This window comes from Nanorana parkeri, unplaced genomic scaffold (assembly GCF_000935625.1).
Source record: "Nanorana parkeri isolate BGI_ZX_2015 unplaced genomic scaffold, ASM93562v1 scaffold117, whole genome shotgun sequence".
Classification (NCBI taxonomy): domain Eukaryota; kingdom Metazoa; phylum Chordata; class Amphibia; order Anura; family Dicroglossidae; genus Nanorana; species Nanorana parkeri.
In genome coordinates, this window is record NW_017306385.1 from 1,040,408 (window position 1) to 1,067,608 (window position 27,201).

At 47.2% G+C, this 27,201-nt stretch overlaps 1 protein-coding gene across 1 annotated transcript in view; it reads right to left on the reverse strand.

Annotated features, from left to right (window-relative positions):
- The window catches only part of DEPTOR (DEP domain containing MTOR-interacting protein), a 98,295-nt gene that overhangs the window by 43,489 nt on the left and 27,605 nt on the right, over positions 1-27,201 (reverse strand). The window contains exons 3-4 of the mRNA XM_018553349.1: positions 8,433-8,611; positions 6,351-6,474 (exon numbers count right to left, since the gene is read on the reverse strand). Coding sequence (XP_018408851.1) covers positions 6,351-6,474; positions 8,433-8,611 — 303 coding nt within the window. The remainder of the gene's footprint in view (positions 1-6,350; positions 6,475-8,432; positions 8,612-27,201) is intronic.

Here is a 27,201-nt window from a genome sequence, read left to right on the forward strand (position 1 = left end):
AATTGTACAATGCAGCAAAGAAGAGCGGTGGCTTTTATAAAAAAAGAACGGTCATGACAGATCCATGTCTTGCTGATCCTCTGGGATCAATAGTTTTTGAGCCACTGGCCCAGATCAAGTTTAAAAATCAAGAGATCTGATGTCACTTAAAGGAGTTGTAAAGTCCCAGCAAATATTCTTCTGTTATAACATCAGCATTGTAATAGGAATACATACTAGACTTGTTTTTGATAATGCAATCAACCAACTTCCTGGATTCCCGGGTGCTTTGCGAGATTTCCCTGCTGCTTTATGTGATGCAATCTCCATTTCTCAAGACTACACATCCCATCATGTACTGCTTCCTGCATGCAATGATAATGTTGAGTTGCAGTTCAGACGGCAGGCTTTGTGAGAGTCGTGACACAGGAAGTGCATATTCACAGGGCTGAGTGAAATTGTATCAGTGCATTGAGGAAGTACATCCTATGGGCATCTTCGGGTCTACCCTGAAGTCTAGGGGGAGGATGTGTGGTCATTAAGTTCCTTATTCCCTTGAATCGGGGGTCTCTGTTCAGGAGAGCCCTCAACCTAGTACTCGGTGGTTGGCTTTGGCTGACCATGAGGAATGGGTCCTCCTGGTTTTGGCCAGGTTGACACGAGTGCTTTGCCCCTGTCAGGAGCTTTGTGCCCCGGGGGTCAGGGAAGGGCCCTATCTCTTCGGAAGATGGACCAGTTCACACACCCTTGTGCACTCTTTTTGTTTGTGTTTCATATGCACTTTTTTAAAAAGTCTACAAATGTCTGGATGGATCTGGTTATTGGGAGTGGGATAGAACTTGTGGAATTCAATATAGAAATACAGATTTTTTATTTTTGGCAGTAGATACTAGGGATGCACCGATACGAATAGTAGTATCGGTGCCAATACCGAGTATTAGGGTGAGTACTCGTACAAATGCTAAAATTCTTATCCCGATACTTCCGGTCAGAGGGAGGGAACAGAGCTGCTTCCCAGCGAACCAGGAAGCCGGGCCACTGGTAATGAATCGCGGCACGGCTTTCTGATTGCCCAGGAAGCCGGCTATATGGTGATAGCTCCATGCTGTTTGGCCGGCTTTATACTGATGGGCCAGGAAGCCGGCTATATGGTGATTGCCTGGGATGCTGTCTTCCCGGCCAATCAGCATTGAACTGCCCAAACAGCATGGAGACGGCTTTTCAGGCAATCAAGAAGCCGGGCGCAGGTAATGACACACTGCCCGGCTTCCTGATTGCCTGGGAAGCCATCTCCATGCTAGCGGAAGTACTGGTATCAGCGAGTACCGAAAGATAAATACTGGTACTCGATACCGAAAAAACGGTATTGGTGCATCCCTAATAGATACCATTTAACACATAACTTATCCCAACCTACCACTCAAACTGCTAATGACAAAAGACCAGAATGATAGTCAGACAACTAGCATCTTCAGAAGAAAGTCAGCAACACCAGCCTGGGAAGATCTCACAACCTAAAAATGGAATCTGTCACAAAGCAACATACCTATGTGAGAAGCATCAAAATGGAAGCCATCAGAGACTGCTTGGCCACATACTAGTTTTGTCTTAGTAAATTTGAGCTTATTCAGTTTCACTGTTCCGAAACCAGCATACATAGGTGGGAATTTATCAAAACTGGAGAAGACCAGACTCTTGAGCAGTTGCCCATAGTATCCAATCAGCTTCTCTCTTCAGTTGAGCTTTGAAAATTAAACGAAGATGCTGATTGGTTGCCATGGTCAACTGCTCCAGATTCTGTGTGCTCCAGTTTTTATAAGTTTCCTCCCCAAGTGTGTAAGGCCCACTGGAGTGACATCACTAGAAAGGCAAAAAGACCACGCGGCTGCTTTTATGGCGTTGCTCCCTCAATGGCCGGACCAGCAAGGACTCACTCCACTGCGGCTCCCGCGCTGGTAAGTGATTCATGCAGCGATGAAGCAACACCATAGAAACAGACATGTCATCTATTTATTGATCCCGATTCTGCTGAGTTGCCACCAGTAGCAGTATCACTGGTCTGACATGGGCCCAAGCAATGACCACTCACAATGACTGAACAGGTGACCCACACTACAAGCGAATCCAACAATGTGATAAGTAGATGACAGCAGCACAGCCATTCCACCTTCAGCTTGGTCTGGATTACCTGAAATGCGTTAACTGGTTGTGATGGATGCAATTTAATAAACCGGTGCTTACAAAGATTAATGGCTGAACTAATGTGCAGATGAACAGGCGGTGAATGGCAGCTTTCATCTAAGGCTTCTTGCACAGACATTTCACTTCATGGACAGACTCCCTATAAGTGGAAACTAAAAAAAAAAAAAAAGAAGGTTGATGCAAGTCACTTTAAAGTGAAATTAAAATCAAAAGGTTTTTAAAAAAATTCCAAATGCCCGACTAAATCATTTACAATGGATGCTGCTTCTTCTTGTTTACAAGTTTTCGTTTTCTGTAGAATAAGCTGGTGCCGTGAGCAGTGGCCCTGATAACCTGTTTTAGGGTGACTCCTTTCCCTTTCAGGGTCCTATGGAGCCACTCTTGTGTCTGCTAGTCAGCTGTGTGTCTCCCCATAAACACACAGACACAGCAAGGCAATCCATTCCCATCTCCCCTCCTCCTTTCTCCAGTCTAGTAGATGGACGAGTTGCTGGAGACTGTGCTGTCCCTTGTGATCTTGTACTGGACAGGAAGTTTAGGGAAGCTGAGCTGAGAGAGTTAGAGTCAACTATTTAGTAACATGAAGACTGTAAGTGTTTTTGGGCAAACATGGAAAGAAATACTTTGCTAAGCAATGTATATTTGATCTGGATTCATTATTGAAAAAAAAGTTGAAGAGTTTAATACAACAACTGTAACCTCCAACATCACACAAAATGCTAATGGGATTTATTTCCCCGCTGTCTAAGAACCTCTAAATTCAACAGATTCCGGAAATGTCCGTGCCGTATAAACAAACGCTCCACATCTGACCGGGTTCAATGTTGAAGAATGAGCATTAGCAGTTTGGCAGTAAGATCGACAATCCCCCCCAGCTGGAATATGTCTGTCCCAGTTTCTATCATTCTTGGCCAATCTCCACCACTCTCATCAGCCAAGAAGATTTGTAAATGATCCCTCAGAGTCACTGCGGGATTACTCCTGAATTATACATCTGCTACGTATGGCAGCGGTAGCTCCACTACAACCAGCAAGCTGCACCCCAAATCAAGCGCACAGGATCTGGAGTTCATATTTGATTAAAGAAGAAGAAGAGGGTTTGGAGATCTGTAGATGAGAGTGAGGTAAGTGTCATCATGTGCATTACTCCGACGTCCATTCTCCTGATTCTGAGATTTTTGGAACGCCGGCGTGCTCTTGGTGATTTCCTCTACAGGCGACAAGTTGTCTGCCCAGTACATGGGAACTTTACTGTCAGCTGACTGCAGCGGAGGGGTGTGCCAAGAGTAAAAGGGAGCCCAAGGAGGTGGGAATGGAGAAAATGATAATGTACATGAATATACTTGTCACGACACCATCTAGAGCAGGTGTAGGCAACCTCGGCACTCCAGATGTGGTGAAACTACAAATCCAAATCATAACTCTGGGAGCCATGTCTGTGGCTGTCAGAGTCTTGCAATGCCTAGTGGGACCTGCAGTTGCACAACAGCTGATCTAGAGATTGGAGTATAACTGCACCTTATTATATTGCCCCCTGGCCCCCAGCACCCTGCCATTCTTAAGTCGGGTATACATGTGTCTAATTTTTTTTTGTTCCACAGTTTCCTCCATTACCACTTACAAGCATTGATGGACGAATCCCCTGCAGCTGTCAGAATACCCAAACAGAGCTTGCAGCTGATCATTTTCCAACATGTTCTTTCAGCAAAAGTCGCCCTAAGGATCAACTCCCTCAGGTGCAATAGGGTCATCTATGTAGTAAATTCCGTCCGATTCCTGCTGAAGCAGAAGAAATGTGCTGTGTGTGTCCCCTACTTTATACTCACCTGTCCCTATCCAGCGGGATACTGATACCTAGATCGACAGGACATCTGTCGAAAATCTTTCGGGCTGTGCCCCGTGCATGCATTCTGCAAGGCTATTCATTCCTATGGAAAAGCTGGGCTACTATGGTACAAAGTGTAGACTTTACACTCTCATAGTTAAACTTTAAAACCTGGAGTTCTTATTCATCTACTATATAGTACAGGGGTAGGCAACCTTGGCACTCCAGCTGTTGAACTTCAAGTCCCATGAGGCCCTGAAAGACTCTGACAGCCACAGGCATGACTGATGACTCACAGAGGTATAATGGAGTTTGTAGTTTCAGCACAGCTGGAGTGCCGAGGTTCCCAATCCTTGCTATATATAATAAGAGGGATTTTTTGGTCGTTAGGCTGACCATACACTAATCATTTTTTTTCTTGTTCAGCCCTGCAGGAAAAAAGGCTTGATACCCCATCTATACCAATTCATGCTAAAGCTGGCCATACACAGTGAGGGGAATTTATCAAAACTGGAGCAGACAAAATCTGGAGCAGCTGTGCCGGGCAACCAATCAGCTTCACTCTTTCCTTTTTAAAGTTCAACTAAACAAACTGAAGAGTGAAGCTGATTGGTTGCCATGCACAGCTGCTCCAGATTTTGTCTGCTCCAGTTTTGATAAATTCCCCTCTGTGTGTTTTTTCTTCTTCAGCCCCAAGGACTGAACGGCAAGGATCACTCGCTTCTACCATCCACACTAAACAGCATGAATAAGGGAATCCCTCCACCTGAGTTGACTGGCTGCAGTCACTGCTCGTCCAAGATATTTCGGATCAGCTCCTCCGACAAGAGTCAACGGAAAAAAATCTACTTTTGTTCAATTTGGGTTGGGGTCCCGGGGGGGCCACACACTACTCAAAGTCCCCAAAATTCAAGCAGTGTTTACAGCCAGCTTAAAAGGAGAACTATAGGGCCAGGGCTTTTCCCCATAGTTCTCCTAAGGGTAACAGGAGGACACAAACTAGCTCATTTCAGTTTCATTGTCACAGGTCGGCTAGAACTATGAGGCTGAGTGATTGTCACTCGCCTCATAGCTCTCCTTTAAGGCTGAGCCTGATATAATGGAAGGCTCAGCATGTATTTATTACAGGTGTTTATATAGCACTGACAATTTTACACAGCACACAATCACATCAGTCCCTGTCCTTGAGGAGCTTACAATTTAAGGTCCCTATGTCACTGCATACAGGGCCTATGTAGACAGGAGCCAATTAACCTACCAGCATGTATTTCGAGTGTGGGAGGAAACCCACACAAGCAGGGTGAGAACGTGCAAACTACTACAAGATAGTGTGTTGACCGGGTTTTGAACCAGGCACTCCCAGCGCTACAAGGCTGAGGTGCTAACCACTAAGCCACTGTGCTTCCCTGAGCTTCCTTCTGCTCAGTGCACAATTGCCCCGTGTATATTCAATGCCCTATCAATGAGCTTTGTAACAACATAAAACAGAGTTAATAACCAAGATCAGCATGTTTAAAAGAGAATGAATGGCTCATCGAGGCTGGTTTATTAGCAGCCAAACAGTTGGCAGTAAAATTGGGATACTACTTCTGAGCTACTGAATACCTTCTGTAATAACAGAGTACCTGTAATAAAATATCTTCATACAGGGTGATTCAGTTCTCTTCACTTCCTGTGTGGTCACCCTGACAGGAGTGACGTGCAATCAATAAGACTGAGGTTATAAATGCTTCCCCATCCTAACGAATGCAAGAAAACACACTGCCTGTACAAAAAAAAGTCACACGCTCTAATATTTCGTTGGACCAACCACCTTTAGCTTTGATTACCGCACACATTCACCGTGGCATAATTTCAATAAGCTTATACTGTACAATATCACAACATTTATTTCCATCCAGAGTTGCAGTGATGATGGGAGAGTCTTCTGTAAAGTCTTCTCCAGCACATCCAAAAGACCCTCAATGGGTTTAAGGTCTGGACTCTGGTGGCCAATCCATGTGTGATAATGATGTCTCATGCCCCCTGTACCACTCTTTCACAATGTGAGCCCGATGAATCCTGACATTGTCATCTTGGAATATGCCCAACGTGCCATCAGAGGAGAAAAAATCAATTGATGGAAAAACCTGGTCATTCAGTATATTTAGGTAGACAGCTGACCTCATTTTTTGGGGACATAACGTTGCTGAATCTAGACCTATTACCCAATAGAAGGCTCTGACAGATCTGCTTAGCTAAACCCAGATGGTGACTTTTTTGGAAAGGCAGTTTGACCAAGACTGGTCTTTAAACACCGGACATTGTAAGCTGGAGGAGGTTCTTCAGGGGGTCACATACTTACTTTTCATAGAGACGCTGTCCTCGCATGAACACCTTGACTTCTTGGTCTAGCGGGAAGGTTCCATCATCCTTTCTGAAGCGGTAGAAGAGTTTGGCATCTTTGAAATCCTTGAATTCATCACACACTGCAACAATGAAGAGACGGTCAGGACACAACGAGAAAACGTGCCGAGCACCTCGTAAAGTTTTACAAACGGCAATAATGTTTATGTGAGAGGGCAATTCACTAGAAATGGCACATCTTCCCCAGCTGGAATAGAGGAGAGAGTGAATGCTTTTCTCTGCAGTGCTTTACAGAGAACACTGGACTATTCATGTCCATCCAATCCCACCAAGAGCCTGGCAATCTAATTTAAAACTCAAAGGCTCTCATTTAAAATTCAATGTGGATGAGAACAAAGGGTTTGCAAAGTCTTACTGCGTGTTGTTGCTGCAATGCAGCCACAGCCAGAATAAGTCAGCCTGCCCCCTGCCAGCAGACTGCAGAGAGGACTGCTGCTATCTGCGTGTAAGCAGCGGCCTCTATGCAGTGGCCTGACACCCCCCCATTGAGCTCAAGTTCCCCGCTGTTATTTCAATTCTAATTCCTTGCAGTGGATTTAAACCATTTTCAAAAGAGAAGTAAAGCCAAACCTTTTTTTGGCTGAACTTCCGTTTTGGGTCACGAGTACATTTACTAATACGATAACCCAACAGGGGGAGTGCCCCCGTCCACGCTGTTTAGGTTGGATGGTGGGATCCAGAGTTTGAAAAAACAAATGTATGGCCAGATTTACTAAACAGGCCAGTCTCTGACCTCACTGAGCACGAAAGGAAACTGCCAACTTTCATCTTTGTATCTGCGAACGGAACCCACGGGTGTTGCATGCAGCCCGTCTATCCATGACAGGCTATGTTCGTATGCCCGTAAAACGCAGCTCTGAGTGCGTACATTTGTACAGGTTCAGGCTGCGTCTGCAACATACATCCCTAACCTGTACAGATGTACACGCTCAAAGCAGTGTTTACAAATACTTAATTCCTATGCTCCTCAGCTCCACCTAGTGGCCAAAATGCAGTATTACATCAAATACATTCGACCTGAAAAGAATATATAGCACCTGCAATAGTTGGCATAAATAGGAACGTCCGTTTTTGCGTCAATTCGCACTAAACAAACATTCTGTAAGACTTGCAGGGTGAATAGCTCTTCAAATTGTTTATAAATAGACCCTTTAGAATAAAATACAAGATTAAAACTTTAGACAATCAGAAAATACACTGTATGGGCTTGTTCACACCTATTGCGGTGCATTCCAGAGTGGTAGCTGCTGGAACACACAGCAATCACACACTAATTCTGGGGCGGGAGGGGGCGTGGCGGACATTGAAGTCAATGGCACCGCAGCCACACACACACACCCCACACTGCAATCGGACGCGTGGCAAAACATTGCCTGTGCTCTGGTCCACGCAAAAATTAAAGCATGCAGCATTTGTTTTGCCTTCGCAGTGGAACGGATCACAGGCAATGTTTTGCCGTGCATCCGATCGCACTGCGGGCGGGGGGGTGTGGCTGTGGTGCCATTGACTTTAATGCACCGCCATGCCCCCTCCCGCCCCAGAATGAAGGGGGAAGTTTACATAGTTACATAGTATTTGAATGAATAAGGACACATGTCCATCAAGTCCAACCTATTGTGTGTGTGTGTGTGTGTGTGTGTATAGAGTCATCTCGTTATTAGGAGTACTTGTACCCCTGTATATTACCGTTTCTCAGGAAATCGTCCAAAAGCTTCTTGAACGATTCCACACTATTAGCTGAAATCACTGCTTCTGGCAACGAGTTCCAGACCCTAACCGCTCAAACTGAGAAGAACCCCCTTCGCCCCTTGTGTTTGAATTTTTTTTCTACCAGTTTCAGGTGGTGGCCTCTAGTCTTTGTTACGGAATTAATCGTAAAGAGTTTGTTGCTAATGTCGCTATGACTATAGAACATTTTGTACATGAAGTTTAGTGTGCGATTGCTGTGCGTTCCACCAGCTACCGCTCTGGAACGCACTGCAATTGCTGTGAACAAGCCTTAAAGCATCCCTCCACTCACCATGATGGATAATATTGTTGTCAATCATTTTTTGCATCAGTTCTATAGCAACGGGCCTTTCGGAGGCTTCTTTCCTATCGATAAGCCAGTCAGTCACTTCTCTGGCCACAAAACAGTTGGGGTATGTCTTCAGATGATGCCTTCTGTCTTTTATCACCTTCTCTTCATGCAGTCGGAGCCTGGGAAACAAATATGAACTGTTAAATGCAAATAATAATCCTCAAGCAGATATTATAAAAATAAAAGCCCAACCATGCATGCATTAAAAAACTTAAATCAATACCTGCAATTGGTAGCATAACTGCTGGAAATATATCTCTATAACACCTCCACATAATCAAATGTACTTCACAATCAGGTTTTTTTAAACAGCGCTATGGTTGTATCTCCGCCTCCCTTTTCTCCCTACCAATCACAAAACACACAGCCCCATGTTCAGCTTTGTGATTGGCCAGGAGGAGAAGGGGGGCGGAAATGTGACCGCAGTGCTAGGGTCTATAAGATTTGCAGCGCTTACAGGCCAGGAAGTGCAGCAGGAGCTGGACTTCCTGCACCATATAAAGCTGTGCCTGCTGAAAACCTGTGCAGGTAATGTGAATGCAACGTTTCCGAGCCTCACAGGACTCCCTTCGTTAGGCAAAGTGTCAAAGACCAAAACTGCTGACTGTTCGTCTGTAGTCTGTTGTACACTGGAAACAAATGCCTCTTAGTTGTAGTTTCCACATGGGTGCTGATCATGGGTCTTGTCACAACATATGTCTTTGTAATATCCCCTTCCCACACCGTACCATTATACCCCAGAATCCAACGGGTGCTGAAACAACTGGTGGATGGCGTCACAGTATACAATCTAGAAGACACCATTCTGCTTCGGACTATCATCTTTATCCATATTCCACCTTCTTTGGCCAAAACAAAAATGCATAACGCATGAAAAAAACAGAAATGCACACAAAAAAAATAGACGCACCAGTGTAACTGGAGACTAAGGGGCTGATTTATAACACCTTTGCACAGCAGACAACTGTGTGAGCGATATTTGCAGCATATTACTAGGAATGTCCTATGCTCCTCGACTCCATCTAGTGGCAGTAATGAGCAGTGAAAGTCATGAGCCGCGGACAACTTTTGCACAATATTTCGCTGTGCAAACTCATTATAAATTAGACATGTGCAGCCGCAAAAAATTTGTTTTGTTTCGGACTTCATTTATTTCGGATTTCCGAAATCGGGTCCTGTATGCGTTATGTTTCGGGTTTCGGATTCGTATGGGATTCGTAATTCGGACGAATTTCCGAAATGTGGGGTTTTGCGCGAATGGACGTACGTACATAGCAGAATTGGCACAGTTGACATTTCTGGTTGCTGTGCTCTAGTCTTCACTATTAAAGGGACATTAAAATCCTTTTCTTAATTTTTTTTTATCTGTTTAAACGTTCACGGTGCATGCAGAGGAACATGAAGTAAAATGTTTTGTTTTCATCTTCACAAGTTATGAAATCCTCTTTTTGAAGTCTTTATCGTAAATTTCTAATTTAGTTTCTGTTAGGAAGAAATTCGTACTGAATCCGAAATTACAAATCCAAAATTCGGAACGCAACGAATCGCACATGTCTATTATAAATCATCCCTCTAAGACAGTGGTTCTAAACCAGTGTAACCTCAAGACCCACATTTGTCCTCTGGCATTTAGTCGCGACCCAAGTTGCATTGCAATGGAACGCACGGCAGTGTGGGCTGCTGTGCTGTGACAGAGCTCCATCCATATGTGCATTGCTTGTACAGTTCCCATGTGCACCTGTAGAGGTGCCGGGAGCAAGAATGTGACATCACTCCAGTCCAGGCATTGCTACAGGACATGCGAGGGAGCTATAAGCAATGCATGTATGGATGGAGCTCCCATGCAGCCATACCCCCAGTTGACACTGGGCAGCATAATTTGAATGGCTGCTCAGCATAAGAACTGACAGTGCTGCGCGATGGAGGAGGTTAGGGGGAGGCTGATGAGCCTCTCACCTAGAGAAGTGGAAGGCAGGCCGCGACCCACTGAACATGGGGCCGCGACCCACTTTTGGGTCCCAACCCACCAGTTGAGAACCGAGGCTCTAAGACATGGCAGCGAGGGCCCCTTTCCTTGATCAGAAAGTAGAACATGCCTCATGCTAATTATTCATGATCAACATCGATGCATTATTAAATCCATTTGTGCTCGGAGTTTTAAACAAAACGCTTGCCCCTTGTTCAGTTCTTCCCCCAAGCTGATTAACTGCGGTCTTTGTTATGTTGGTCCAATTAAAGGAGACGTCTGTACGCTGTCCAACAACCTCAAAAGCAAAACAAGTGTTGGGAATGACAAAATAAAGACCTCCAGAGGTTTGTCAATGTAAGTGGACCAGAGAGAGAGATCACTGTGTTTATTATATGAGAGCTGAGGCCGGGCTCCTACAAACTACTGGCTGTGTTAACCGAGCCTCTGGCGTGCCATTAAACAGGAAACATTCCGCCTGTCATGGGAAAATGTGTGTTACCCATTACAGCAAGCTGAAGAGTGTATTTCGTCCAACAGTCTGGTCTACTATTTCCAGGGCTTGAAAAATTTGATGGTGTCTCACCAGTCAGTCAAAAATTTCACCAGTCAGCATGACCGGACTAATCACCACGGGGGGGGTTACTATATAATGAAAAAAGTACCATAAATGTAAAAAAAAAGAAAAAAAAAAGAAAAAAAAAAGTGTCCCTACGTTATGTTATGAAACATTTATTCTTACCCATATTTTTAGTAAAACATAAAAGTCGGGGTCACGTCGGGTAAATAGACACCAAACATGTTAAGCCTTAAAATTGCGTGCACCCGCAAAAAACGCCCATAGGCGACGATTAAAACGCTTTTACTGCTCATCAGTTTAGTGTTATCAGTGATTAATGGCTTTAAAATTTAGCTCTCACTCCGACGTTTGCAGCGATATGTAACATGTGCGACACAATAAGCACAATCGTTGTTTTCGCACGTAGGCGCCCCCGACGCATACCTGCGTGTGTATGTGGGGGGCGGGGACTTAAAAAAATGTTTTCTTTTCTAATTTTTTTATGATTCTTTCATTTTTGTAATACTTTTTTCTTTTTTTACACACAACTTTATTGCTATTACATGGGGGGCTAAGAAGCCCCCTATGTGATAGCCAATTTACATGACAGGTCCTCTTTATGGAGACATCAGGGGTCTCCAAGACCCCTAATGTCACCTAGGGACCCCCAGAGAAGCTGATGAAGCAGAGATCGGCTTCATCAGCTTCTGTAGCTGGAGAGTGACACTGAATGCAGGAAGTGATGTCATATACATCACTTCCTGCATCAGGGGACTGAGATGAGATCAAAAGGGACTTCGTATACTGAACTCCCTTTGATCTCCTGTCACAGAGCCGTGTCGGTCCCGGCCGCATCGGGCACAGCGGATCTCGGGACCGGCAAAGACAGTGACAGCTGCTAATACAAGCGATCGAGCGTCTCTAGAGACACCCAATCGCTTGAATGTAAAGCTCCCGGCCGGCCGTGTTCAGGGGTTGGGCTTGGCCCCTTAGTTCCAGTGAAGGGAACTCTTCAGGCATCAGCATACCAAGACATTTTGGACAATTTCATGCTCCCAACTTTGTGGGAACAGTTTGGGGATGGCCTCTTCCTGTTCCAACATGACTGCGCACCAGTGTACAAAGCAAGGTCCATAAAGACATGGGTGAGCGAGTTTGGGGTGGAGGAACTTGACTGGCCTGCACGGAGTCCTGACCTCAACCCCATAGAACACCTTTGGGATGAATTAGAGCGGAGACTGCGAGCCCGGCCTTCTTCTCCAACATCAGTACCTGGCCTCACAAATGGTCAGGCCAAAAACCAAACATATTCCGTACATCTCTGCACATTTCCCCATGTTTTGTTTCTTTAAAATCCTACCAGTACATATAAATGCCTATTAAAGTGGAAATGAAGCCTGAAAACAAACATTAACAAGCAGGTCGGGTCTTTTGGCCATAAAACTCTTTTCCTAACCAGCTAGGAAATATTTGTAATCAGTACACAAACCGCGTGTACAGTTCCGGCATGTTACAGATGTTGGGTGCCGAGATAATGTACCTCCAGAGAGCATGTGCGGGAGTTACATCAGCAGAGCCCACTCAATGGGTGAAGCATACAGATGGAGGACCCGGAAGAAGAAGAGGAAAAGATGGCACTCGGGGGGGGGCACGGAGTGGGTGAGGGCAACTCGGATCTCACCAGGGTGACACCGAGCAGACCCAGAGACAAAGCTGGCCATACACCAGAAGAATTTTGTTTTAGGAACGTTTGTCAGATTTTCTTTTTTTTAATAGTTAATGAGGTCAAATCTCCGAATGTTTCCAACCATAGTGACAACAAAAAAAAAAAAAAAGGATGGATTTTTTTTTTCTCACAGGAATTCATTTCTAACAGTGAATGTGGCTTTTGTGTGAGAAATTCCATTCATTCCAAAATCACGTGTTAGAGTCTTTTCAACATTTGTCAGGTCTGTGATGGTATTATCGAATGTCCTGATGAGGATTTTCATATGAATATTCGTAGAGCGGTCTACAAATTTATGATCAACTCAAGTGTGTCATAATGTGCAAACGTGGTGTGCATACTCCCACATTATGGAGAATACTGGCCCACCACGCTTTACTTCTCCATTGATCCTTCCAGAAATCCAGAGTGCTTCTTCATAACCCCTCCATATCTCTTCCCCTACCTTGTCTCCATAACCCCCTTTTCATTTCCTCCTCTCTCCTTACCTCCTCATGCATCACTGGCACCTCTCTTTTAGATTGGAAGCCCTCACGGGCAGGGCCCTCCTTACCATCATGTCTTGAATTGTATTGTAATGTCTTCCTTATATTGTAAAGCGCTGCGCAAACTGTAGGTGCTATATAAATTCTTATTACCTTGCCATCCTCAATTTAATTCCCCTTCTCATATGCATAACCCTTCCTCATCTGCTCACTCTCCTTATCTCCATAATCCCTCCTCATCACCCTGCCCATCTTCATAACCCTTCTTCATCTTCATAACCCCTCCCCTCCCTCTCCTTATCGCTGTAACCCCTCCTCATCGCCCTGCCCTCCTCATCTTCATAACCCCTCCTCATCACCCTGCTCTCATCTTCATAACCCCTCCTCATCACCCTGCTCTCATCTTCATAACCCCTCCTCATCACCCTGCTCTCATCTTCATAACCCCTCCTCATCATCCTGCTCTCATCTTCATAACCCCTCCTCATAACCCTGCCCTCCTCATCTTCATAACCCCTCCTCATAACCCTGCCCTCCTCATCTTCATAACCCCTCCTCATAACCCTGCCCTCCTCATCTTCATAACCCCTCCTCATAGCCCTGCCCTCCTCATCTTCATAACCCCTCCTCATCTTCATAACCCCTCCTCATAGCCCTGCCCTCCTCATCTTCATAACCCCTCCTCATAACCATGCCCTCCTCATCTTCAAAAGCCCTCCTCATCTTCATAACCCCTCCTCATAACCATGCCCTCCTCATCTTCATAACCCCTCCCCATCTTCATTACCCCTCCTCATAACCCCTCCTCATCTTCATAACCCCTCATCTTCATAACCACTCATCACCCTGCCCGCCTTATCTTCATAACCCCTCTCCAATACAGATTAACACTGACCACCCTCCAGAAGGAAGGACAGTGTCAGCACCAATCCAGAGATGATTGGAGGATCTACAGCCGAGTGATACACAAATAAGATACATTGTTGTTAATAATTCAGGGACTTAAATGTATTTGTAAGGTGTCACTCCTGAGTTTAGTGTCACTTTATAATGCATCCTTCTCAGACTAGAGTACCTGAAGCTTATGAAAAGCTCCGTCATGGGGGGCGTGGCTTGGCGATGGCGGCGTGAGGAAGCACATTGCTAGAGCTCTGCTATCTCCGGGCATTATTCAGAAGACCGAGACATCCTACGACCCAGTTCTTAATGTCGCAGAAGAGGAAATCCAGGTCTAACAACAGCCGGCGCTCCCTGACATCCCTGCAGCGCTACTTATCGGGCCAAGCGCCGTCGACCCGCAACACCCCTCGGCCGGCCATGGCGTCAGAGACACAGGGTAAGCCTCAGGGGCCTACACCTCCGCGCCAACCTCGAGATACCCCGGACTCACCACATGCTCTGAACCCGGGAGCGTCTACACGGCAACGGATACCTGACTCGCAGCCCACACCCAGCGTCATTGAGGATCCGGTTTTCCGCCTCACCCCCTCCCCACCACAGACGCCCGAGGTATTGACCTCCCTCTCTACTAACGAGATCTCCTCCATCCTCCTGTCCCTGCCCACGCGGCAAGACATGGCCGCCCTGGTAACTAAAATGGAAGCCGCGCTGAAACGTGATATAGCGGGCATCCACAAGACGGTCTCCCTTCTAGAGTCGAGAGTATCAACCCTAACGGATGACCAGACCCACCTGTCCCGCAGACTGGACCGCCTAGAGTCAGATAGGCCGGCCTATGATCGCCATCTCTCTGCCCTATACTTGGCTCAAGATGACCTTGAAAACAGGTCCCGGAGAAACAACGTTAAACTCCGGGGGCTCCCAGAGGCCACAGGTGCAGCGGACCTCCGCCCCACAGTGACAGCCATCCTCAACACTGTGATGGATAGGGCCCCAGATTCCATCCTGGAGATCGACCGAGTCCATCGTGTGGGGCAGACGGCGACCCCCGGCCTAGAGACGTACTGTGCCGCATCCATTTTTTCGAGGTAAAGGAAACCGTGATGCGTAAAGCGTGGCAGAAGGGCCCAATCCCCTTTGATGGGGCCGACATAACCCTCTTACCAGACCTGTCCCGCCGCACGCTTCATATGCGGCACCTACTGCAACCCCTTCTTGCTGAAATCAGACGTGCTGGAGGCCTCTACACGTGGGGTTACCCCTTCAGCCTGCATGTGAGACGCAACGGTCGGTCCTTCATCCTGTGCCACCCGACCCAGCTAGAGGATCTTTTTTCATTCCTCGGAGTGACGCCTGTGGAGATCCCGGACTGGCTAGGCCTGGACCTGGACACGGAACACCGTCCTCTCCCCCAACGCAGACGGAGGCGTAGCACATCCTTGAACAGACCCAGGGCATCCCGCCCTGCACCCACATCCAGCGAACCCTAACTCCGCGGAAGCCTGGAGGAGGCCTACTCTGCCGCACTGAGACTTGGTAGAAATTATACTGGAGGGCCTGTTGCCGCCCACGCCGCCGGCCGCTGATGGAACCTTGGATATCAGGCTGCACCGAACACGAAGATCTCACAAATGGGTCCCTTCCCTTAACCCGCGCGACACCGGTGAGATACCCATTCCACTGCCCTACGCGCCGATGCACCCCAACGTTCCCGGCACAGACAGTCCCTGGTGTTGTCACCCCCCCCGCGAGAGAGAACCAGGGCCACTTGACTGCCTACTCTCCTCCTGAAATTTATGGATCCTGGCAAAAAACATTCCCGCACCGGCTGGAGAGGAGGAAGGTCTAATGAACCCACTTTTTAGGTCAACGTCCAAATAAGGTGTTCTAACTTAGGTTGCGACAGAGGGTACCTCCTGTCTATAAAAATAGAATGTTGGATAAGACCATCTAGTGTAGGAGATAAGTCAGTCATTGCCAAGTCAGTTCTAGCCAACTCATCATTTAAAGCTTCAGAGAGTCCCAATCTAAAATGATTCCTTAGATTGATGGCCCAATGTTTGAATTCAGCTATGTGATCCTCCATTGGTTGCTTCTGTTAGAGCTAATAAAATTGGTATCTATGATACAGCTTTGATGTAAAGATATGCCATGCTTCCTGAAAGATCAATCATCCTGTGGCTTTGTAATGAGGCCATTAAATAACACAGAACATTTGGAGCAGGGACACTGATGGATGAAGATCTGCCTGAGGGTCGTTATCTCTTGGGACAATCCAGACCCCCTGCTGGTATTTACTGCCCACACCTGTGTTAGCAATGCAGCATACATGATGGGATGGGGGCAGGGACATATGATGGAACCTAATTCCTATGTGAACCTAGCTCAGAAGCAAGAACAATGGTAACCTTGGTGACCTCTTGGACAAGACAAACTTTTCTGTACTCTAAAATCAATAATGTGTTTAGCTGAAACCTGCTTGAGAGGAGTGTTCCAGGGGCAGATAAAAGGCACTGGCATGTGTGAATGAGAGAGAAAATAATGATGATCTTGTGGGGAAGTCAGCTGGATCTTGGACTTTGTAGAAGGATTGGAAGTGTGGTGAGTTGTTCATTGGATATGCAAAAGTTCTAATTGTTTGTTGTCCTCGAGTGCATCTGAAATTTTAGTAGTGGATATAAAGTGTTGAATGCTGTACTTTAATGACTGTTAAAGCAGAGGAAAGTGTTGATTTTGTGTAGAGGAACAATTTGTGTTTTGTTTGTTTGGAGTTCAGACAGACTGGAGTTATTATTATTTAGGATTTATATAGCGTCAACAGTTTGCGCAGCTCTTTACAATAGAAGTAAGAGATTACAATCACAATACAATTCCAGATAAGATGGTAAGGAGGGCCCTGCAACTGCCTCCAGTATTTAAATTGATGAACTGAGGTCCACAGTAAGAAGTTTGAAAGAAAAAAACTGAGTTGCAAGAACAATTTGAACAATGCAATGCAAACTTTGATGAAGAGTAGGCTTGTTGATTTATTGCAACTAAAATGATCTCATATGGAAGAATTGGTAATGTCTTTAGAGAGGAAATTGGAAGGTGCAAACTACCAGCTACTTATAAAAGATCAATGCATAGTATCCCTTAATGAACAGAAAAGAAAAAAAGTGTCAGTCAGCCAATATCTGTACTGTCACTGATATAAATACAGCCACCACCTACATTTGGAGGTGAAAAGGTTTAACCACAAAGGGCGAAGGGGATTCTTTTCTGTTAGAGCAGTAAAGTTGTGGAACTTTCTTCCAAAAGCAGTGGTATCAGCAAAGAGTACTGAATCATTCAAGAATCAATTAGATACTTTCCTCAGCGAACATACAGGGGTGCAGGTATTCCTAACAACTTGTACATATAGACACACACACACTCACATGGGTTGAACTCGATGGACCTGTGTCTTTATTCAACCTCAAATACTATACAACCTGCAACCAGCACTAACCTAGAGTTTTTCAGGCACCACAATACACAGGTTACCAACCTTTAGCTTCAGCAGACTCCAGCACAGTCTGTTTGCCTCACCTGCATTAACCTGCCTTTAAGGCGAGGTGTAAAACCTGGGTGCTGACCAGAGGTCCCGAAAGGTGCATGACAGAATCTGGGTGGTGATACATAAACCCCAGACAGGATTTCTCCTGGCTCTCTACATAACCACCTGCTTCAATTGCCAACTATACATTTGTGATCTCTAATTAGAGAAACAATCACTTGAGTAGTTAACTAAAGGTGCCCATACACTCTACAAACCTTGTACATTGTTCTGCTGAAAGCATATTTATCACCATTAACTTGTTTCTGGTGAAAAAAAGATGAAGGGCTAGTTCACACCAGCCTCAGTGCGTCCCGGCCCAATTCTGGCCTGAACGCACTGGATCGCATTCCGGCCGGCTCAATTTGTTTTGGGGTGAGGTGGTGCATTGAACTCAATGGCACCGCAGCCACGCCCTCCGGCCACAATGCGATTGCCTGCTCCAGAACGCATGGCACCCAAATTAATCAGCTGTTAAATTTCACTTTCCTTTGTTTGATTTACTGCAGATTGTTAGTATGTCCAGTAGAAACAAATACGAAATCTATTCCATCAAACTGCATAACGTGATGCAAAGCCTCCCAGTCATGTAGCATCCATATTTATTACATTATTGTCACTGAAAGGATCGTGTCCTCATTTTGTGTTAAGAATTTGTAAAATAATTTTAGATTAGCGTATATTTTACTGATACTTGACTGTATCCAATACAATTTCATTCCTCAAAATATCACATCACTTTGCTATCCAATCAATGTCATGCTAGAGTTTGCACAACTAATGAGTGCCAAATGCATAATATTGGAGTTTGGTCTTAATTTCCCTACAAAGTTATCCTGTGATTTTCATATGTTGTAATCAGCTTAATCTTAAATGATAGCGGGGGCGTGGCTTGGCGATGGCGGGGTGAGGAAGCACATTGCTAGAGCTCTGCTATCTCCGGACATTATTCAGAAGACCGAGACATCCTACGACCCAGTTCTTAATGTCGCAGAAGAGGAAATCCAGGTCTAATAACAGCCGGCGCTCCCTGACATCCCTGCAGCGCTACTTATCGGGCCAAGCGCCGTCGACCCGCAACACCCCTCGGCCGGCCATGGCGTCAGAGACACAGGGTAAGCCTCAGGGGCCTACACCTCCGCGCCAACCTCGAGATACCCCGGACTCACCGCATGCTCTGAACCCGGGAGCGTCTACACGGCAACGGATGCCTGACTCACAGCCCGCACCCAGCGTCATTGAGGATCCGGTTTTCCGCCTCACCCCACCCCACCACAGACGCCCGAGGTGTTGACCTCCCTCTCTGCTAACGAGATCTCCTCCATCCTCCTGTCCCTGCCCACGCGGCAAGACATGGCCGCCCTGGTAACAAAAATGGAAGCCGCGCTGAAACGCGACATAGCGGGCATCCACAAGACGGTCTCCCATCTGGAGTCGAGAGTATCAACCCTAACGGATGACCAGACTCACCTGTCCCGCAGACTGGACCGCGTAGAGTCGGATAGGGCGTCCTATGACCGCCATCTCTCCGCCCTATACTTGGCTCAAGATGACCTTGAAAACAGGTCCCGGAGAAACAACGTTAAACTCCGGGGCTCCCAGAGGCCACAGGTGCAGCGGACCTCCGCCCCACAGTGACAGCCATCCTCAACACTGTGATGGATAGGGCCCCAGATTCCATCCTGGAGATCGACCGAGTCCATCGTGTGGGGCGACCCAGAGCAGACGGCGACCCCCGGCCTAGAGACGTACTGTGCCGCATCCATTTTTTCGAGGTAAAGGAAACCGTGATGCGTAAAGCGTGGCAGAAGGGCCCAATCCCCTTTGATGGGGCCGACATAACCCTCTTACCAGACCTGTCCCGCCGCACGCTTCATATGCGGCGCCTACTGCAACCCCTTCTTGCTGAAATCAGACGTGCTGGAGGCCTCTACACGTGGGGTTACCCCTTCAGCCTGCATGTGAGACGCAACGGTCGGTCCTTCATCCTGTGCCACCCGACCCAGCTAGAGGATCTTTTTTCATTCCTCGGAGTGACGCCTGTGGAGATCCCGGACTGGCTAGGCCCGGACCTGGACACGGAACACCCTCCTCTCACCCAAAACCCAGGGCATCCCGCCCAGCACCCAGCGAACCCTAACTCCGCGGGAGCCTGGAAGAGGCCTACTCTGCCGCACTGAGACTTGGTAGAAATTATACTGGAGGGCCTGTTGCCGCCCACGCCGCCGGCCGCTGAAGGAACCTTGGATATCGGGCTGCACCGGGACACGAGGATCTCACGAATGTGTCCCTTCACTTAACCCGCGCGACACCGGTGAGATACCCACTCCACTGCCCTACTCGCCGATGCACCCCAACGTTCCCGGCACGGACAGTCCCTGTTGTTGTCACCCCCGCCACCATAGAGAGAACCTGGGCCACTTGACTGCCTACACTCCTCCTGAACTGTATGCCTGGCTAACCTGAGACTGCCATACCAGAGCCTCTAGACACACCCGCCCCCCGTACCCAGTCACTCGGGAGATCCCCACCTCTGCTGCCCCCACTCCTCCGGACAAGGGGGACGTCTAGCCCTCCCTTACCCCCGCTCTCTCATCCATCCGCTCCCACAGCAAGGGGGACGTCTAGCCCTCCCTTACCCCCGCTCTCTCATCCATCCGCTCCCACAGATGCCGGGGGGCCCGGGACTGAAATACAAAAACTCTTTGGGTGGGTGAGGGGTACAGCTCGGTGGTCTGCACAGTATGGCGTTATATGACTCGTACCGACATAAACGCTGTGAGGTTACGGTTCCCATTGATTGCAATGACCATAATGTTTACTAAAAAAACTAATGTTTTTCTTTCCTCCATCCCAGTGGTTCCGGTGGACGGCGTGGCAGGGCCCCAGATGCGTGGGAGTTCTCCGGGATGGCCTTCGAAGGAGTAGTGGACCGCCTGCGAGGTGTGAGAGGTAACCCCCTCCCCCCCCATACCAGACATGAGCGCACCTTCTAGACGCGGCCTGTCCGAGTGGTCACCTTCCATGGGCCCTCCTGGACAACTCCCCCATCCTTCCTACTAACATTGGAGTAACGGCCCGCCAGGTTGTCATTGTTACTGTTAAATGTTTGTTAATGTTAATGTTCCATTTTACTTTCCTACTCTCAGTACTTAGCAGTTGTGCCTCCATGCATAGGATGTCCCCTTTAGAAAAAGGAGAGGCCCTGTTGGAGGCCCTCCCCTACGCTTGTTATGTTACTGACGCCCGAGAGATAGCATCTCACCATAAAAAAAATAAAAAAAAAGCTCCGTCATACCCTATAAATGTGGGGAGTCAGCCATGAGTCTGACCAGCAATGTCTGCTAAGTTTCCTACAGAGAAGAACAAGACAAGCCTGCTTTACAGCGCCACAAAATGTCCAATGTACATGAACTCTGAATAATGGAAAGAAACCAGCCAAGGAACAGTCATTCTCTGCACTGCTGGCCCTCTGCCATGTGAAGATTGGAGCCATCAGTCAGATGAATGGAACAATGACAATTACGGTTATTGGCTGGCAGGTCATTGGCTGGCAGGTCAGTGGAGCTCAGGCAGGTCCTACCAGTCATCCTATTAGGAGTACATACATTGGTTTCTCGGGGGGTTTGTTTTAAACCATATTTCCACTTTTGCAGCCAAATTAGGACGACACCTGCTTTATATTCCTTATATGTTCCCATTCACATTGTATAAGCTAAAAAAATATTTACTTTTTACTTGCTTCAAAATCTCACCTATCTTTCCCCTTCAATGTAATGTTAAAGAGGAACCCCAGATAGTTCCAAAATTAACCCTTGCAGCTAACCCCCCCTTAACTACTAATTTTGGTTTAGGGCAGGCGTAGCAAAACTCTGGCCCTCCAGCTGTAGTGGAACTACAAATCCCATGAGGCATTGCAAGATTCTCACAGCCACAGACATGACTCCTGGAGAGAGATGCATCATGGGATTTGTAGTTTCACATAGCTGGAGGGCCGGAGTTTGGCAGCCCCTGGTTTAGGGACTGGAATAAAGACGATACACTCACCTGATCCTCGGTCCTGCAGCAGACAGTGCTCACCTCTCTACTCCGGCTGTGAACTGCCCCTCGGCATCTTCATGTCTATTGCAAATCAATAGACCTGCATTAGACGTGATGATGTGAGCAGGGCTTACACCACCAGAGCCCCAGGGGGGGGTGGGAGAGGCTGCAGGGACGGGGCTAGGAGCCAGTCAAGACTGAAGATCTGGTTAATTATCTTCTTGAATCCAGCCCCTAGACCAAAATGAGCAGTTAACCCTTGCAGTATGGGGGTAGCCCTTCTGCGAGGGTTAAGATTTCATAAGCCCACCATTCTTCTTTAAAGCTGAACTCCAGGCAGAAATAGACGGCACAGATTAATGCAGCTTGTACTTATTAATAGGTCATTACGTGTATTTTAGCGAGCAGTCCACGTACCTCAATTTGATCTAGTTTCAGCCTGCCGCAATCCGCTGTACAGCAGGGCTCAGACTGGCAGACACAGCACAAAGGGGACAGTTGTGCTGCAGTGCCAACAGTGAGAGCAGAGAGGAGGAGAGAGCAGACAGGAGGAGAGAGCAGAGAGGAGGAGAGAGCAGACAGGAGGAACAGAGGAACAGTGAGCATGCTGACAGACAATAGCTCATCAGTCGGTTGCTTCTCCATTACTGTCACAATCACAGGCTGGGGAGGGACGAGACGAGACTTGTGTTACTAAACAGGAGAGGTGAGAAATCAGGTCTCCTTCCTTTTCAGGTAGAGCTGTGTAGTGTACCACAAGCTGTGTAAATCTCAGGACTGGATGGACAGAGTTCTCTATCCTGTCCTTCATCTCTGTGTTTGCCCGGAGTTCAGCTTTCATTGTCACACTTTATCATTTTACATTTCATGAATCTCCAGCTGAAATAAAGACGACTTGTTTCTAATGCACAAACTTTCCACCAATCCTTCTCTCATGTGAGGAAATAATGTGATCTCCGGGGACCGGCGATGGAGAAATAATCTGGAGCAGCCGAGTGCGGCGCATCCATAATGATAACAATGATTCACCGCATACAAAAATCTCTTCACATTGATTGCAAAACTGAATTGTCACTGTCTGAGTGCAGCGCTGATCGCCGCGTACTGATAACCGGCACGGTGAGATGATGAGAACACAACGGGGAATCTTATACCAGGGGTAGGCAAACTCCGGCCCTCCAGCTGTGATGAAACTACAAATCCCGTGATGCATCTGCCTCCGGGAGTCATGCCTGTGGCTGTCAGTATCTTGCAATGCCTCATGGGACTTGTAGTTCCACAATAGCTGGAGGGCCAGAGTTTGCCCAGCCTTGGCTTATAGGATCATTAAAGTGGAACTCTAGGGTAGAAGTACAGTTTGTAATGATGTTATAACCACGTCCGAACGGTGGCCGGGGATGCCAGAGATGCAAGTTTTATACTTGCTGGATATTACTGTGATCAGGGAGCTTCAGGTGCTCAGACTGACAGTCCAGAGTAGTATACAGGGAAGAAGAGTCATTCGTTCTCCATCTTACTATCCACCTATCCATTCAGGGCTTGTTCATACCGAAGCGTCGCCTTAAACGCAAAGCATTACTGCACAGCGCCCATGGCGTGCGTTACCCTGCACTAGGTGCATTGAGTTGAAACTCATCTGAATGGCACCCCAACGCACCTCGCTGCAGACGTGCATTGAATCCAGATCAAGCAATATGCATCGTCCAGGAAAATATGTATACTTTTTACTCAGTCATCGTGTTTCCAAACAGCTCCAACTCTCTCAGCTCCACTTCCTTGAACTTCCTGTCCAGTACAAGATCACAAGGGACAGAGGAGTCTCTGGGAGCTCTCCATCTAATAACTTAGAGACGGGAGGAGAGGGGTCATGGAGAAGAAGGGGAAAGAGAAGTGTCTTGCCTTGCTGTGTTTGTGGAGACACGCACAGCTTACTAGCACACACAAGGGTGGCTCCATAGGACACTGCATGGGAAAGGAGTCACTCTAAAACAGGATATCAGGACCAGTGCTCAGAGGACCAGCTGATTCTGCAGGAAACTGAAAAACGTTTAACCCTTTCGCTGCCATACGTCGGTGGCAACGGGCCCCTTTAAAAACAGACTCCCGGCGGCTACGGTTTACATTTGTAGAGCCAGCTGTCGGCTTGACAATGGAAGCGATTCCAGCAGATCAGCGCCCGCCAGATTCCTTCCAGGGGCCGGTACAGTGCCTGCCCCACCTGACACCTCCACCTTGTTTCCCAGGCTCCGCTGCCCCTCCTGCGGACCCGGGACCAGCATGTTGGGTGTCGGCAGGAGACGGTGAACATACAGCCCCCCTATGTGATAGCAATTAAAGTTAAAACATTTTTTTAAATAAATGTAAAAATAACAACAACAAAAAGTTTTTCAAGTGTTCCGTGAGCGCATTAACACAAAGATGCTTTGGGTGCGCCTACGTACGAAAACCACAATCACGCTACACATGTTGGATATCCCCGCGCACGTCAAAGTGAGAGCAATAATTCTCGGGCCAATATTCCTGGATATCTCTAAACTGATGACCTGTAAGCAGGGCCGGATTTACTCTCCCTGCCGCCCCAAGGCCAGGTTCCGCAAGAGGCCTTGGCAGCGGAAAGGGTTAAATGTTAAAGGAGAACTATGAGGTGAGTGCTTTTCACTCACCTCATAGTTCTAGCCGACCTGTGACAATGAGACTGTCACAGGTCGGCTCAGTAGATCAGGAGGTGAGCGAACAGATACCGGCGTTCGCTCACCTCTCGATCCTGTCACGGCTCTCTGCCGTGACAGGGGAGGGGCTAGATTCCCCCCTCCGCGCTCCGATCCGCCAGTGCTGACTGGCGGAACAGACGGGGGAGGGGGCTGGTACAGCTGGCTCTGCCTCTAGATAGGCAGAGCCAGCTGTCAGTCACGCAGCTGGGGGGATCCCTGCACAATTGTCGGGATCCGCTTCAGCTGCGGCGCCTCAGTATACCGCGAGCTATACTGCGGCGTCTCAGTATACCACGAGCTACAGCTCGCGGTATACTGAGCCTAGGGTAACGGAAGGACACTAGTTTGTGTACTCCCGTTACCCTAAGGAGAACTATGGGGCAAAGCCTTAACCCCATAGTTCTCCTTTAAGGAGCAGCATCCATTGTAAGTGACTTAAATCAGCATTTGAGATGAAGCACCTTTGGATTTTTACATCACTTTGAGTTGTCATGATCCCTGCAAGACAGACAAAAATGTACAGGTCATCTTTAAAGCAAGCCTGTGGTGGGGGAAGGGCTGTTCAGCGCGCACTTCGCACCTCCACCATCATTTTAATTAGTCCTCAGGTCAGAGTCATCTCGTCTATAGGATGAGTGAGCTGCGACTAATAGGTATAGGTCCGAGGTGATAAAAGACCTCTAATCAAGCAATGGCTGCACATTGCAGGCATCTCCAGGTACCGGCATCCATTTTCCCATCCAGTGCTGGAAATCCAGGTCTGTTCCGGTATACCAATAATGACCAATTATTAATTACTACCAATTATTGATCCCTTATTAAGAGTCCCACTTGTTGTTCCCCACCACTTGTGGCTCATCACTGTGATGGATGCGGATGGGGCAAATCTACAGGCGCAGAAAGGGGGGAATCAACAGGCACAGAGAGGGGGCAATCACCAGGCACGGAGAGCAAGAACCAGCTGATTTTCTCTCATTTGGTCTGCGGGCTGACAGACAGAAGATTACGCTGTGTATGTACTCACAGGAACAGAACATTGGAAAGGTCACATGACTCGTTGAGAGCGGCGTTTATACTTCGTAGTCATTTGCAATAATCAGTTCTGAGATAACAGCAGCTGGCAGATGGTGACAAACACACCAGGGTGCGCAAACAGAGATCATTACAGAGGTGTGCACCGAAACACATTCACTTTGTGCTCCAAATCACCATATCCAGGATTGCCCTAGATCAGTGCTCCCCAACCTTTTTATCGCCGCGGACCGGTCAACGTTTGATAATTTTACCGTGGCCCGCTGAGGGGGTGACGTTGATTGTTTATATTTTAGATTGTTTTGATTTAATAATTTTTATTTAATTGATCCACACTACACCAACAACAAGAAAAGCTGAACATTGTAACGTCCGATAAAACCAAATTCATCCAAAATCACGCAAGACACATCTATGAGCTGAACGATGGAGATCTAACAGATTCCTCCATCCCTGCTAAACAATGTGGATGGAGGAATCTTCCTGGCTGGGGTATTGTATTCTGGCAGTCAGAGTCTGAGCAATGGCTGAAGTTGATTGGCTACATTCACTGTTTGGCAAACAGTTCTCCGCCCGCTTCCTTCCACAAAAAACAATTGTGTGTGGCCCTACCCGGCACAACTTTTTTCGAGCTGGGTGTTGCCAGTATGGCCACATACATAACTCGAATTTCGCATGACTACTGTCCCTTTTGTTACTACAGGACACGGCAGGGAAGTCAGGATCATCAGGAGGCACAACAGTGCCCAGTGGAGGACATGCTATCCAACACACGGGAGTGTTACATAGTGGCGGTGCCTGGAACAGGAAGAAAGCAACAATTTAACACACTACCCGCCAGAAATGCAACTATTAAAGTGTGCCCAAGGTCAAGATCTAAAAATACGTGTGAAAACGACGATTGCGCCTATTGTGCTGCACATGTTACATATCACCACGAACATCGGAGTGCGAGTAATAATTTTAGGGGCATTAATCACTGATAACACTAAACTGATGAGCGGTAATAGCTTTTAAAGCGTCGCCTATGGCCAATTTTGGGTGTGGTCATTTTTTGCGATTTTGCTGGCGCACGCAATTTTAAAGCTTGACATGTTTGATGTCTATTTAATCGACGTGACCCCGTCTTATTATTATCCAATTTTTTGGTAAAATTTTAAAATGTTTCATAACATTTCATAGGGAAATAGTTTCTTTTTTAAATTTATGGTACTTTCTTTGTTATATAGTAAAAAATAAACCCCCCAGTGATGATTAAATACCACCAAAAGAAAGCTCTATCTGTCCCCAACAAATGGTACAAAATGTATTTCAGTACAGCGTTGCATGACGGAATAAACGTCAAAGTACCGCAGCGCTGAATACTGAAATAGCCGGGACAGGAAGGGGGTTTCACACCCCCGGGTCTTCAAGTGGTTAAGCCGCCACTTTTACAGGGTGTGGCCGTTGTTTCATTTTCTATGCTGACACACTTTAAATTCCTAGAAAGTAGATGGTATCTAATGGCTATTTATATATTATTCATCGTGGGATAACGCAGGCTGAAACCTTTATTATGACATTGGTCTTTGGGCTGCCGATGATGCATTTTCCTTAGTCTGCAGATCCCATGTGAAGCCCCTTTTCCCAGGACGTGGAGCCGGCCCTGACGCTGCTCCTAATGGCGTCAAAGATTTAACCTTAGTAAGTCATCTGGAAGTCTGCCAGGTCAG